Source organism: Otolemur garnettii, unplaced genomic scaffold, assembly GCF_000181295.1.
Source record: "Otolemur garnettii isolate 467f Iridium unplaced genomic scaffold, OtoGar3 scaffold00137, whole genome shotgun sequence".
NCBI classification, from domain to species: domain Eukaryota; kingdom Metazoa; phylum Chordata; class Mammalia; order Primates; family Galagidae; genus Otolemur; species Otolemur garnettii.
The window spans coordinates 1,681,967-1,696,949 of NW_003852532.1; the positions used below are offsets into that span (position 1 = coordinate 1,681,967).

Consider the following 14,983-nt stretch of genomic DNA (forward strand, 5'->3'; position numbering starts at 1 on the left):
ATATAGGGTTCTTCTGAACAGAGAAACAAAGACAGATAAATAATCAAGCAGGCCATGATTAAATAATCAACTAAGACACTGACTAAAAATGAGCAATGTTAGCATTCATCAATAAACTTGTTGAGTGTGCTGAGGGAGTTTGTGTGGTTCAGCATTCTTAGTTAGAAGAGGATATCATCCGTGTTCATCTGCATGAGGCATTTTTAAAGCTTTCATAACTGCTGAGAAGCGAAACTAGACCCAGGACCCACATGACAAAATGATTAATGAAGGGAGAACCTCCTATCCGCACAACATTTTAAAATAAATAAGACTGGCAACTCTGGAGTTAAATTTAAGCCATCACTATTAGCTGTGAACATGATGATTTTGAGTGCCAGCATTTAAAATTAGAACTCTAACAGGCATGTCAATATAATGAAATTTCACCTGGCTCCCCTCACTCTCACATTCCACTGTCCCGTTGGCAAGGAGATATGTTTAGCTATTTAATTAAAAGAGGGTATTCCCCAAACATGGGGGTTTTCAGACGTTATACCTCACTTTTGCCACAAAAAGGACTTTTGAATCACTGCTCACTGCTCATAAAAAGTATACTGACATAAGGACGAATGTCTGCATATTGGGCAATTTCAAATACTTGCTCACTTTAAATTGTAACCCCAATTTAATTAATAACAGCAATTTCAACACTATGAACTCCATGAAAAAGGCTAGATACATTTTAAGTACCTTTGAAATCTGGAACCATTCTTCTGTATATTTCAAAACTATAGTCCCAAGGAAGCAACTGTGGGAGTCAGCAATGCCCAAGGTAAAAAACCACATGACTTCAATCCCCAACTTTTTAAAAATTGAAATTGTAGGTAGCTCAATATTTTCTAACACATTGTCTATAGAAAGCTCAAATATTTGCAACCTATGTTTTAAGTTTTCATGAAAAGGCAGACATTCTTCTAAGAGCTTCAAACAGGAGGCCAGGGTAAAAAAAAAAAAAAGGTTTTTATTTCCTATACTTGTTAACTCATAAAAGATTTACTATAAAATTTTTATTAAAATCCTCATAAATTTGGAGATAAATATTTAAAATAAGCAAAACTATAAATGAGCCAATGACTGAAGGTCTTTTCAAAAATAAGAAAAAAGGAAACACTAACGTTTTAATATTGCTCCAGGCAAACTTATTCTCCTTGAAAGAAGTAACATAAAAAGACACACTAAGTTTTCTGTCAGTAAAACATCCTCAACTAAGTGATATTGGAGTAATACCAAAGGTCTCGGTTGTGTGTAGTCCTCCTTACCAATACCTAAGCAATAATAAATCCAAAGAATAAATGAAACCTAAAAAAGTTCTGGACATAGGTTTAAGAAGTCAGGTGGAGAGAATGAGAGAGAGAAAGAGAGAGAGGGGGGAAGATTTGGGTAGAAGGATAGAACAGGCTGTCAATATTTAAAAACAGAATCAATTTCTAGGAGAAATGTCCGTCCTAACTCTAAGTAATATAAACATTCCTGAAAATCTCTAGTTTTAACTAAAAAGATCGAAAATATTTGCACCATACATGCCAAGAAAGAGGAATAACAATTACATGTAAAATTTCAAAATTTGCTATCTAGATTCTTTATGATGCTCTGAATTATGATAACAAAGCTTGCTACTACAAATGTAATTTGAATAAATGGAAGTCCTGGTGAATTTGATTTGCCTTCAAGGCAGACTCTTTTGATATGTTTCTTTTGTTTTCACATGAATTCAGTTATGTACTTTGGACTTTATACTGTCCATTTTCTTTTAAAAATAAACTGTTGACATTCATACAAAGGGTTGATTTTTCCCCAAACCCTTATCAGAAACCCTAGCATGTGATGTGGATTTTTCCAGAGTAGTGTTTACGAATTTATAAAAAGTTATCTTACAGTATTCCTTATAAAGATGGAAATTTAAAAGTAGAGCTTGTTGCCAGGACTTAACTGCAATGACTTCACACAGCATTTTTAGAACCTGTATTAAGCTCATTTTCCCAGAGAAAACAGAAAAGGAGAAAAAAAAAATGTTCTAAAAGGGAGTGAGATTCACACAGGCTGTTCAGCGAACCATGCCCTGTCCAGGAGTTCACAGTGATCCACTTTGGAACATCTCTTCAGAAAGTGCCATTTCTTGCTTTTGGAGAAGCATCAGCAGCTATCCTCATTCTGAGTTTAAAAATCACTGACCTTTAATTTCTTTAATGTCTAGGCTTCATTGCCACCAGTTTACAGATCTGGAAGCTGAGGAATATTTACTTTCTATGAGCTAACGCTTACTGTAGAGGCTTTGTATGTATTAATTCATTCAATCCTAAATATAATGTATAATGCACATTATCCTCATTTTATATGTGAGAAAATTGAGACACAGAGAGGTTAAATAACTTGCCCATGGTCACACAGCTAGGAGGTGCTAGAAGCAGAATTATGACAACCACTACGCTAACCGACAGAATGGATATGCGTGACTAACAATTCTTAATTGTATCTCCCCAAAGCTATAGGAAAATCATATGGAATCTAAGTAAAATGCTGTTACAATGCCTTAGTTATAAAACTATACCACTTCCAGCCAAATCACTGCTCTTAACTTCCTCTCTGTAATAAAAATATTTTGGGTTCCTCCCCCCTCCCCACTACACAATAGCCTGAACCATGTTTCCTATCTTTGGATGCTGGACTCCCAAAAGGACTGTACCTATGCCCGCTGTTATATTTTAGAAAGTGAATTATAATTAAATGCTCATAAGTCTGCCTTCCTTGAGGGTTGAAACTGTCTCTCTGCATTTTGTAACAAATAGCACACAATCTCGGACATAATATGAGAGTACAGATTAAGAACTTTACCTCTAATACTGTACTCTATCCAAATAAGGTAATATGTTTCTATTATAAATTATGGGGAAATATAGACAAGTTTGTATTTAACTGCCACAAATACAATAAATCGGACTAGAAATGGAGTAAAACTTCCAGGCAAGAGCCCTGGCTCAGTCTTAGCCCCCCCCACCCCCACTTTCCCCATTATCTTCCTGAAGCGGTTACTGCCTGTAATTTTAATGTTTCTTCTGAGAGTGACTCCCTCTGCTGCTCCAGCAAAGCCATGACCTAAATCAGAAAAGCGCTAAACGCAGTGAAGGCCTAATAGAGCACACAATGGCTGTTTGCACTAATTGAAGAACCTTTCATACATTAGAGAACAGTTATGTTTAGGTCTCAATGATAACTCTAAATAAGCTAAGAGGGTTCGCCCTAGTAGAGCTCAGGCCATGTTCATGTCCTTAGGGGGTTTGCTTAAAATAGATCAGTGTGAATGCTGATTAGCAAAACCATCTCCAAACCTACAATAGGAGAGATGCTTGAGGTCCCTGTCTTGTTTAACTCTTTACCCTCAGTATGCCGAACACAGGAGGCCAGGGTGCCAATAAATAGCACTTCTAATCTATGATTCCTCATGCTTTGCAAGTGCTTGGAAAGTTTATTTTGTGAAGCCTGTTAAAACCATCTCTAAGATAGAATGTACGATTTTTCTAAACAAAAGTAATCTAGCCTACTTTTCCTTATTACACATTTTCAGTGTGAATTCATATGAATTTTCTCCACTCCTTGAATGGAAAACTAAGGTAGAATCGCAAGGAAATTCAGCTGTCTACAAGGCCAATTGTCTATTGGTACCACACCAATGTGCATAAATAATGAAAGTCATTTTTTCTCTTTGGTAGGATGAAATACGTTGCTTTTACTATAAATTAAGAAAAATAGAGAATTGTCCCAATCTGATTAGAAGCCAGTAATTTCCTGTTCTTGAGTTTGGTGGTGTTAACACTCATAACACTAGTTGGTGCTAGATAAGCAAGTTTGGGGTGCTGTGTAGCTAAGATAAAAAGAATGTATAAAACAGGAGGGCACCAATTCAGAAGCACACTGATCACACACACAGAGAGAGCCTTTTCCTATTAAAATCTTTGATTCTTGGAAGTCAGAAACATGGCAAATTCCCTAGAGCTAGGAGTTCCCAGCAATCCTGAATGAAACAATTAGGGCATAGCCAGATAAGAGAAAGTTGTTGCCTAAAGCCTAGAGAATTTCCCAAGGACCTATTTAAAGTGACTGTTGCCTTGAAATCACAGTTACAAAACTCACTACACATTTCTTTTTTTGTTAATCCTAAATATCTATTGTCTTTTTTGGCTATTTCTAAAGAGATATATTTAAAAAAAAAACTTATTAATTTTTCCAGTAACCAACAACAGGGGGAAAAAATCATCCACATTATAAAGTGCTTAACCACTTATGCAATTCCATTCATAAAAATACTTCATTGTAATTAATCCTAAAGTATGCACACAAGGAAATCATACCTTGAGGATGTGGGCTAGTTATTCTAGTCCAAAGAAAGGAAGAAGGGAAGGGAAAGCAAGTCCATCAGACCTTTATGAAATGTGTGATCCTGCCAGGAAAGCGTTAATGGCGGTTCAGTGGGACACCGACTGGGGTAATGGTTAGAGTGGTGGTGACAGTGGTTGATAGCAGCTGATAGTGGACTTTGGTGCTTTATCCTTCCTCTGATACCTAACAGACAACACAGGAAGGGCTGGTATCCTGGAACATGGTAGATAACAAGGATAAAAGTGGGGGAACAGGGCATTTCACAGACCACAAGATTCAAACAAAAAGTTTATTAACCAAGAAGTGAAGGAACGAAACAAACCAGATGGAGAGCTGCCCTGACGTTCACAGAACACATTTTATTTTTCTACCTGTGATGAGAATCGATGCTCGGTCTTTGACTCGCCTGGTCTATCAAGAGAAAGAGTGCAAGAGGCAAACGCTTAGTTTCTCTACCCTGAGCACCTTTTCTTTTTAATCTTTTGCCCTTTTTCTTTCAGTATTAATCCATTGACAATCTCCTGTTTGATTATCTTTATTGATCCTTTTCCTACCCGGTCTTTTTGATTTGGCTGCCCTAAGCTCTCAGCAGGAATCCTATCTCCTGTTTGGCATCTTTGGGGACTTTAACTTGTCCTGTTCCCAAACACTTCTCTCACCGTGCGGGTTTCCCTGCCTCCCTCCGGTCCCCTACCCGGTGGCTCAGGCTTTTGTGCGCCCAATAACAGCAGGAGAATTCCACAGGGAGTCACGCAGTTGATTCCACGACTATTCATCAGGTTGCTCACTTAAGCTCCCAGATACCCTCCCGCCCTCCACTAAGCATCTTAGGCTGCCGCCCTGAGAACTTCTTACCAATGCCTGGAAATCGACAACCAGCTACGATTCTCAGCGAAGATTCTTTCGTAAAATGGGCAGATGAGCTCTGTATAAGGAAACCAGAGCAGAACCTCGGGGACGGGAGGGTTCGGGCGAGAAGGGAAGGAAGGATTTATGAGCCTGGCCACTTAGCAGGGAAGCAGGAAAATTTACTCCCGAAGTAGCTATCGCTAATTCACCAAGCCTTGCTAATCATTTACCTCCCCACCCAGACCACACTCGCTTGCACTGTCCGCCCCCAGCGCCTCTCCGAGATCAGAGGGAATGCGGTGGGGAAATGTCACAGTCTGCACATCACCCGGGGAGTTGGGGCTACCGCCGCGCCTCCTCTGCTCTCCAGATTTGGAAAGACCTGTAACCCAGATGAGGGAAGGTGCGGTAGGAGAGGGAGAATCCCTGAATTGCCTCCCGACGCTGCACGAGCTTCCTTTACCCCCTCCCCTGCAGGAAAACCTAAGCCTCCTCTACTGGGCTGGCTATCACCACTAAACCGGGCGAAAAGACCCAGGTGGGCTCCGGGCTTGAGAACGGGCCCAGGTGACCGGCGAGAGATCCGGGAGGGGCCGCCTTGGCTCGCTCTTTCCTTCTGCCTTCCACTCGGCCTCCCGGGCGGGGAAAGCTGGAAGCTGCCGCTACCACTTCAAACTCCCGGACAAGAAGGGAGCTGGCGAGCAGCTCCTGACCTCCCCTCCTCCCCGACCCATTCCCAACTCCAGGCCACTCTCTCCCAACCTCGCTCTCCCAGGGCCCCAAGCACTTATTTCAGAGCTCACATGCGTTCAATTAAAATGTCACAGTTATAAACTCCCCAGGGAGTTTGGGATTCGGTTTGCCTCTTCCCGCAGAGCTATGGGGTTTTCGTTCCCAGTCGCCGGGTGGGAGGCGCCACGAAGAGGGTGCGAGTGCCGAGGCAGGCACACCCGGGGCCTGCCTCGGGTTGCGTGTGCCGCCGGGCGGGGTGGGCTGTGTTAGCGACCCATCGCCCCATTAGCAGCCACAGGGCACCAGCGCCTACGGGTCCTTGGCGGCAATGGCCACATTTCCTTAGTTGTGCGCCCTTCAGCGTCTGGTGTGCTCAGAGACTCAAAGAAGGTCCTACACGCCCAGCCGTGGCACAGCGCGCCAGCCTCTGAGCACCGCGCGCATCAGGAAGCGTCTATGGCGTGCCACCCGCCGGAGAGTCTCTCCAAACCTCTGTATGTACAGTATGCAACACCGTGCGCGTGCGGAGCGCAAAGTGCTAAAGACACCCCAGGCGCTCACACGCGCTGAGACAGATCCGATGCGTGTCCACACCCTGCTCCTCCCTGGGCCATCCGTGCCCATCTCGAAAGGCAGAGTAAAAAATAAAAATCAAAGCTTCTTGCCTAGTTGGGAAAGTGAAATTTAAAGTGGTTCCCAGTACAGAGCAACCACGCAGACTGAGGAAGTCGGGAGAGCTGGGGAGGAGGAGAAGGAGGGAAGATGAAACGAAGGGAGGCGGCCGCGGAGCCCGGCGGACCCCCTTACCTTGAGCGGCCGAGCCGGTGCCGCTGGCGCTGAGTAGGGCCAGGGCAGGTAGCACGAACATTTGCAGCACGTATCCCAGTCCCAGTCCGCAGCGGGCCGCTGTCGCCCGCAGACCTTTCCTCATCGTCGGCAGAGGTGTGCAGAGGGGAGAAACCGAGAGACCAGCAAACAGCGGAAAGCCCCACCGGGCAGCAGCGGAATCCGAGCACTGACGACAGTCCGAAGAAATAAGGACAAGCCCCACACTCCACTTTCTCCAAGGGCAGGGGCCAAAAACGGGCGGAGAGGAGACGCCGAGGAGGAGTTTGAAGGTCCCTCTCTTCCAGTGTCTTCTAACAGACGCCTCCCGCTAGTGACTGCGCTGCCCCCACTTGGGAAGTCCTGGGAGGCGCAAGGCGGCCACCTCCGCTGCTCCCCCAGCAGCCGGAGCAGCCGCAGCTCCGCCGCGCGCAGAGTCTGGACTGCTCTCCGGGTCTCCTCGCCTGTGCGGAACACACACAGGCACCGGGGGTGGAGCGGGGGAGTGGGAGGAGGGAACGGAGGGGGAAGCTTGCACAGCCCGGCGCCCCGATCTCCAATCTCAGTGTTCTCACGCCGGCAGAGAGACGTCCTGGCTGCTGTGGCTGCTGCTGCTGCTGCTGCTGTTGCTGGGTGGCCAAGGAGGGTCACCTCCTAGAGTAGGGCGTCCGAGCGCGAGGAGGTGCTGGCCAAGGAGGCGTGGAGGGCGCAGCCCAACTCCACTGGGGTGGGGGGGAGGTAACCGGCGGCGGGAGCGCGCCGGTCCGCCTTATGTAAGCAAAGATTGGAGAGAGACAGCAGCCCAGGGCGGAAGGTGGAGACCGGCTGTTGGTTTACCCGGAGGAGCTGCGGCGAGAGACCTCGGGGAAGAGGCGGCTGCTAAGAGGGGGAGAGAGTCTGCCTCCCGCGGTGCGCCAGACCCAGACTCCAGGAGCACAGCGGGCGAGCCCGGGGCCACTTGGCCGCGCGCAGTGGAGCTGAGCCCGCCGCCTGACAGCTTCTTCACCACGCCGCCAAAGTCTGCACCAGATTCCCTGGGACTGCGCTCTCTGAGACTTCGGTCTTGAGCTTTCATAAACCGGGGTGTGGACTCGAACCGAAGTCCGGCTCGAGGGAGAAAGAGTCTGGAAGCTCTTACAGTGCCCCAACCTGCTGCAATCTTGGGCTGCTGGTCAGACTGCTTTACGCTGAGTGTCTTTGACTCCTTGCAGTGGAACAGAAACTAAAAGCTCGACGGAAACTCTTTCTCAAGTAATTCCTTCTCCGCTTGCACCGTGGTGGCTGGCCAGGGTGGTGAGGTGATACGGGAGAAACTCCCAGAGAAAAATGGACAGCAACATTTGTAGATACTCACTTACAAGTGATGGTGGAACTTAGGACATAGTTTCCAAATTTCTAACTGCTTGTGTAAGAATTCGAACTGCTATAAATGTGGTTACCTTATTTTACAGGAAAAGATTGTTAGACAGCTAGGTTATGCGTCGCCGTTGTAATGTTGAAGGAATGCAAGGTTGGGTCGGTAGAATTAGGAGAGACTAGACAAAAGGAAAGTGGATGGATTAATACGACAGCACACGGACACAGCCAACATTTTAGGAAGAAGAAAACGACTTCCCCAGATTAGTATGTTTCTAAACTATTAAAAGTTGTATCGGGAATTTTAAAATCTTGGTGCCAAGGGGACCACGCACTCGCACACACGCACGCAGGAGACTTGTGATCTGGGTAGTCAGATAACCTTTGCCTGCCTCAGTTTCATCTGTGAAATTACTCATTAGAGAATTTCAAAATCCCAACGTTCCATGATTCTGCCTGCCCCACTCCATCTAAACCTCTAGCTGATGAGATCTATCTTGGATGGCTCTGAGAGATGTGAAAATGTCACAGGTACTTGCAAAGGGCAGTGATTAAAAGGGCCACTTCCTCTCTCCATGGAGGCCCCACCTGCCACCCTCAACTCGTCTTCTCCCTCATTAGCTGCCCCAACCAGACATGCTGATGTATTGGCAGGTGACTACCAGACTGATACTTAACAATAAGGCCAGGTGCCTCTGTTTCCTAATTCGTAAGATGGGTCCAAGAGAAGGATGTATAAAATTGTTAACTGCTGTTCATACTGATGATGGAAGGTTCTCATCTGCCCCAGTGCAACTGTCTGCCATGAGAAAACCCATTTATTTCTGTGATCTCCCAAAAGGAGTTATTGGACACATGTGGCTAGGGTGAAATGGCATTTTTTGTCTTTAATTAATTTTAATTTTAGTAGTCACATGCAGATGGTGGCTACCATGTTGTATGATATAGGTAGGCCACTAATAATCTGTGGATTACTTTAAAAGAGGATGATTATGTTACATATTTATATTTACACTGTTTCCAAGAACAATATATACTAAGAAAGCTCCACACACACACTCACATCTCATTAACAGCCACATTATGCATTTATTCACTTAAAATCATATTGGCTGTTTTTCCTAATTAGAACTGAACTCTTTTAAACTGAGATTTTTTCCTTGATAGTTGTTTGAATCCCAAGCTCTAACACAGAGCCTGATATATGGTTTATACTCCATCAACATTGGTTGATTGATTGCTGGAAAAGCTCAGTAGTGAAGAATCTTCAAAGTCCAAGACAATTAATGAAGGTCTAAATTGGCACCTTTTTTGGCATTGAGGGGCTCAGTGACAGACACAACATGAAATTAGTTCCTTAAAAGAAAGAGTAAGAGATAAGAAGGGGAAACAGGAGAATGGTTTGAGAAGAAATTGTGTGGAGAGAGGAGATGGAGAGGGGAAAGCAGAGGGGGCACAGACCAGACAGGGAAAGCACCACCACATAGACCAGCTTTACCAAGCAGGCAAGGTTCTCACTATCTAGAGTTTAAGATGCAACTTGCCTAGTTTTGTTGACTGTTATTTTTTTTCATCATGAAAGAGATAATGCAGTGTTTTTAAGGTTTCTAAGCATATTTATCTTGTTAACATCACTAAGATGAATACATGTGTCAGTGCTTGGAGAGGTCTTCTCTAACCAACTTACCTAAAAATGGCAACAACCCATCGTCCTCAATTGCATTTCCCTGCTTTGATTTTTCTTTTTTCTTTCTTTTTTTGATTTTTCTTACAGCATTTTTTATATATACATATATATACACAAGTGCATATATCATATTTATATGTATGCCTCTCCTCCAGTAGAATATAAGCTTCTCAAGGGGAGGATTTTTATTCTAGTACATCTAGTACTCTATACCCAGAACCTAGATCACTACCTGGCACATAATAGGTGATCAGTAAACACCTGTTGAAACAAATTGACTGAGAGCTGATGGATTTTAAAACTGAGCTAAGGACTTGTTTAATTCTTCTTCTCTGCTCTATCTCCCTGGAAAAATTCTCAAATGATGAGTAGGCTTTTATAGGTGTTGAATGAAATCAAGTATGTGCAAAGGTTCCACCAAAAATTTGTCTGAACTTGACTTTTTAGGGTTGGAAGACTGTAGGTGTTTAAGGGACAGACATGAAATTTATCTCATTTTGAAAAATGAAAAGGTTCATTTAAATCCATATACCAGGGCTTTCTTTTTCTTGGCTGCAGTAAGAAGAGAATTAACTGTGGGATAATAAATCCCAGTGACAGGTGCTAATGGGAATTAAGCATGCAAATCCCCTGCATATCCCTCCAGAAATCTACACCAGGAAAAGTATGCTATTTAGGCTGCTTAGTAATAATATCATTTACTCTGAACTAGTATGGAAAAGTTTCCAGTACAAGGCTTAAGTAAAGAACAACTGATTATATACTTTAATTATAGAGATATTTTATTTCATTTTGTCTCTGTCCTTCTACATTTTCTTCTTCATTGTTTGTATTCTTATATATTTTTAAATTATAGCTTCATGCCAGAGCATTATGAACTGGATTAATTGGCAACATTTAGGAAGAAGGATTTTAATGAATAAATAGGATAGAGATGAGGAAAACTCTTCCTACCTAGAAGGTGGGGTCCAGAGAGCTCAGGTAATGTTACTAAGAGATACGAACTAAGGAGAACCAGATGGTCCTGCTTCAGTTGATTCAATCAGCTACAGCCTAGATAAAGATTTGGTCTATCATAAACCCAAACAAGTTGTGGCCTTATGCTTTTACTAATTGTGTTAGATAAAACCCATTTTGTTGTAAGTTAAAGAAACTCCACCCAAATCGGCTTAAGCAAAGAGAGAATTTATTACTGTAAGTAACTCAAAAGCTATGGATAAAAAAAAAAATCTATATTAATGATGGATAACTTTTACTGACCATTCACAGCTAGTGATCAGTAAATATTATCCATTATCCTTTTTACGTGTTATCTTATTTAATAATTACAATTAAATTAAATTATCATTAGTATCGCCATTTCATAAATGAGGAAACCAAGAAGTTAAATAACTTCACCTAATGTCACTTATAGTCAATATTTATTAGTGCCAGTGTGGTTTCAGGAATCATGTTCTAGACTCAAGAATTTAAATAACACTCACAGGACTTGGGTTAAATACCCTCAAGCATTATGCTCTCTTCTGTTTTGGCTTTATTCAGAAATGTGTGCTCTCCCTTCTAGGGTTCCCAGAATCTCCAGGCTTACACTGTCTTTATCAATATTAATCTCAGCATAAAGAGCACTCTCGTTCCCAACTGGCTCCCCAAATCCCAGAATTATGTCCCTGGCCTATGTTGTGTCACATATTCCCAACAAGGACAGTCACAGATGGTTGAAATACTATAGATACTGAATAACAAGGCCTGGGGTCTGTGCCAATTTTTTACAACTGGAAGTTTGGATAGAGAATAGGGATAAGGGAGTCCCCAAAAGGAAAAATCAATACAATGGGAAAGGTGATGAATACAAAAATTAGATGCAAAGAGCAATGATGTACAACAGACAACAGACCCTATTCTTCATATGTAGGGCAGGATAAGTTTTTCCCCAAGCTTTTGTATAACATACCACTGCATTAAGGCAAGAACATTGATAAAGAAGGGCCGAGGAACAGCCAGCCCCTTGTAGATAGCTTTTTCCATAACTAACTGGCAGAATTGAGTTCAATTCAATTCTATTCAATTCCGAAAACTTTCACTTACCCCCTATTGCATTAGTGTTCCATTCAAGAATCTCTGGGGAAAATATGCATGAGTAATAGCTGTTTACAGTCTAACAGACAATATAGATGGAGAAACAAAAGGTTTCTAAATAAAGACAAAAATGTTATGAGAATATAAGGATATGAGAAAATTTTAAGTAAAAGGGAGTCTGGGAAGAAGGTCACCTAGACATAAGGCAACCATTTCTGTATGGGCAATACTGTGCTTCACACAATACATGTATTTATCTCTAACAATAAGGAATCTGGGAGTAGACAGTCCAGGGCACTATGGAACCTTAGTTATGTTCTTTCCAGGGTTGGGCTCCATGTTTCCTCCTCACAGCTGCTCGAAGACGTTCCCATGTCCTGGCATCGTGTTCCACTTTCCAGGCAGAAAGAAGACAGAACAGACCTAAGGGAATGCTGCTAGTTTAGATACCTTCCAAACAACTTTTCTGGAAGCTCTCAGCCCAAGCAGTTTCTATTTTCTTGATGGTCTGTCAAATGGCTCCTTTAGATCAATCGTAACTGGTGGGTAAAGAGAAAGGTGCTCTAAATGCTAGGTGGATCATGACTTGGGCCCACTCTACTGGAGATGAGGGGCCAGAAGATGGCACAGAAAGAAAAAGATTAAGAAAGGAAATTACAGGGTTGATTTGGAGAATTGCATACAGATGGAAAATAGTTCTAACATTGATTGAGTAAAGAGACAAAAGGGAAGGGTGTGTCTGCCTTTTTCTTTAATTAGAGACAGATTCTCAATATGTTGCCCAGGCTAGAGTGCAGTGACTATTCACAGGTGTGATCATAGGGCAATATAGCCTTGACCTCCCGGCTTCACACAGTACTCCTACTCCAGCCTCCAGAGTAGATCAGGGGCGTGTTTTCTATCACACTGGGAAATAGAAGTATGGAGAAGACTCCAGTGTTTAGTCTAGCAGGGTGTATTTGCATATAGTACTGAGGTATACTTTCATGGATTTATAAGTGGATTGTAGAAATATTTACCAAAAAAAAAGCAAAGCAAAAAAAAAAAAAAGCCAGAAAAGATGACAAGAAAGATTGAGAAGGGAGAAAGGAAGAAAGGAGGCGAGAAACAAAGGGAAAAAAAAGGAAAAAGAATAAAAAGAAGAAATAATGGAAGAGATAAGGAAAATCCAGCAAGAGCCCTGCCTCTGTGTAGCCTATAGTAATTGCTATAAGAGGAAAGAAACAAGGAAAAGGACAATAAAATCTAAGAAGAAAATATATGATTTACAAGAGGATGATCTTCTAATTATTGCTTACTAGAGCTTTTTCTAATACCTCATTCTATATTAAATGTATCTGTCAAATTAGACCATGGTTGTTTTTCTCATTTTACATATAAAAGAAATAAGATACTGTACTAAATGGTGGGGAGACTCTGGATTTAAGCCTCTGTGTGTCTAACTTTGTGTTTGCTTAGAAATCACTGTAAGTTCTTTACACTTTCATTTCTTTGTTATAAGAAGTGGTAAAGATATGAACACATTACGTTGCTGAGAGGATGAAATATGTGTGACAGTGCTTTGTAATGTATCTAAACTTAAGACATGATTATGATAAGATATGCTCTATATTATCCATTGTACTGAATTTACATAATACTCTGAAGAATGGTATAACAGATCGCGGCTTTCTATCCGTGAATGATACCACCCTGGTGTAACCTTTGGAGCTGTTCTCAGTATCTCTGTCCTTTACTCTCTCACCTATTCTGTTACTTAGTCCATCCATTTTTTTCTACTTAAAGGTCTGTGGGACCTTTATCCCATTATTGTCAGCCCTACAGCCTCACAATATATTTGCTGGTTCCAAGTGGTTGCATAATTACTTGCCTCATATCTGATTTGCCTTCACATTCTAATATGTGTTATTAATATCTTCCTGAATGACCTTCTAAAATGTAAAAACTGTCATTTCACTATCCTAAAACCCCATTCAATGATTCCTCTGTCATTCTCTCAGACCTCCTTTCCAAAACCTATATAGGGAACTTCTGTCCTTAAAAAAGGGGGCTCTAGAGTGAACAGAGTATAACACAGGAGAATTGCATCATTCCTGATTCTTAACTCCCTCCCTATTGATAGATTCACCTAACCATATCCTTTGGCCCTGGCACACCAACCACTGCACTGTGGATGGGATGGACTTCCTGCCTCACTACTGGTAGCTGAGCTGTGGGACTTGTTTTGGGCAATAAATGTGGGCAGGTGCCACAGTGAGCCAGTTGTTCCCATTACATACCTCTATTTGTTTTCTGTGTTCCCGCCATTAGTCATTAGAACATTTACCAAATAGCCACCAATCTTGGGTGGATGAGAGACACGTGGAGAGGCATGTGGCCTGGAATCCGGAGCATGGTCCCTGCTGTCTGGAGCCCAGAGCCCGAGTGGTATCACAGCCACTGACTAATGGGCAAAGAACAAAAATACTTTTGTTCGGCTACTGAGTTCTGTTTTTTTTTTTTTTTTAATTTCAGATTGATATGAAGGTACGATTGTTTAAGGTACATCATTTTCATTTCTAAGGCAAAGTTCAAGTTGTAGATGAGCCCTTCACCCAGGTATGGGGTGATTTGTAATGCAGCAGTATTACAGTAAGAGGTGTGTAATCTGCTTAGTGGGAGGAAGCACGTCCTCAGATAATGTTCAGGAAAAATCAGATGATACTCTCCTCCACAGTGTTAATAAGCTAGTAGAAGGTAAGACTGATCCCTGAACTAAACAGGGTGGCTCTGGGAAGTACAATCAGAGAGGCCTGGAAACAGGACTATGAGAGATGAGAGGAAAGGACACTTACTTTCTTGGAGGATCAGGGGAATCTTAAATGAGAGCACATTAGACCAGGCGCTTGAAGGAAAAATTGAATTCATTCTTGCTGAGTTGGAGAGAAGGGCATTCAAGGCTGAAAAAACAGATGGAGTTAAGGCAGGAATAAGGAGCAGCACTTCAATGGCACAGACCCAACGACTAAGTTTGAGGCCCAGGAGCAATGATACTTAATACTA

General features: G+C 42.5%; 1 protein-coding gene across 1 annotated transcript in view; it reads right to left on the reverse strand.

Annotated features, from left to right (window-relative positions):
- Positions 1-6,928, reverse strand: part of UNC5C (unc-5 netrin receptor C) — a 393,520-nt gene extending 386,592 nt beyond the window's left edge. Inside the window, 1 exon segment of the mRNA XM_012810558.2 lies at positions 6,805-6,928. Coding sequence (XP_012666012.1) covers positions 6,805-6,928 — 124 coding nt within the window.
- Positions 6,929-14,983: the final 8,055 nt, after the last annotated feature.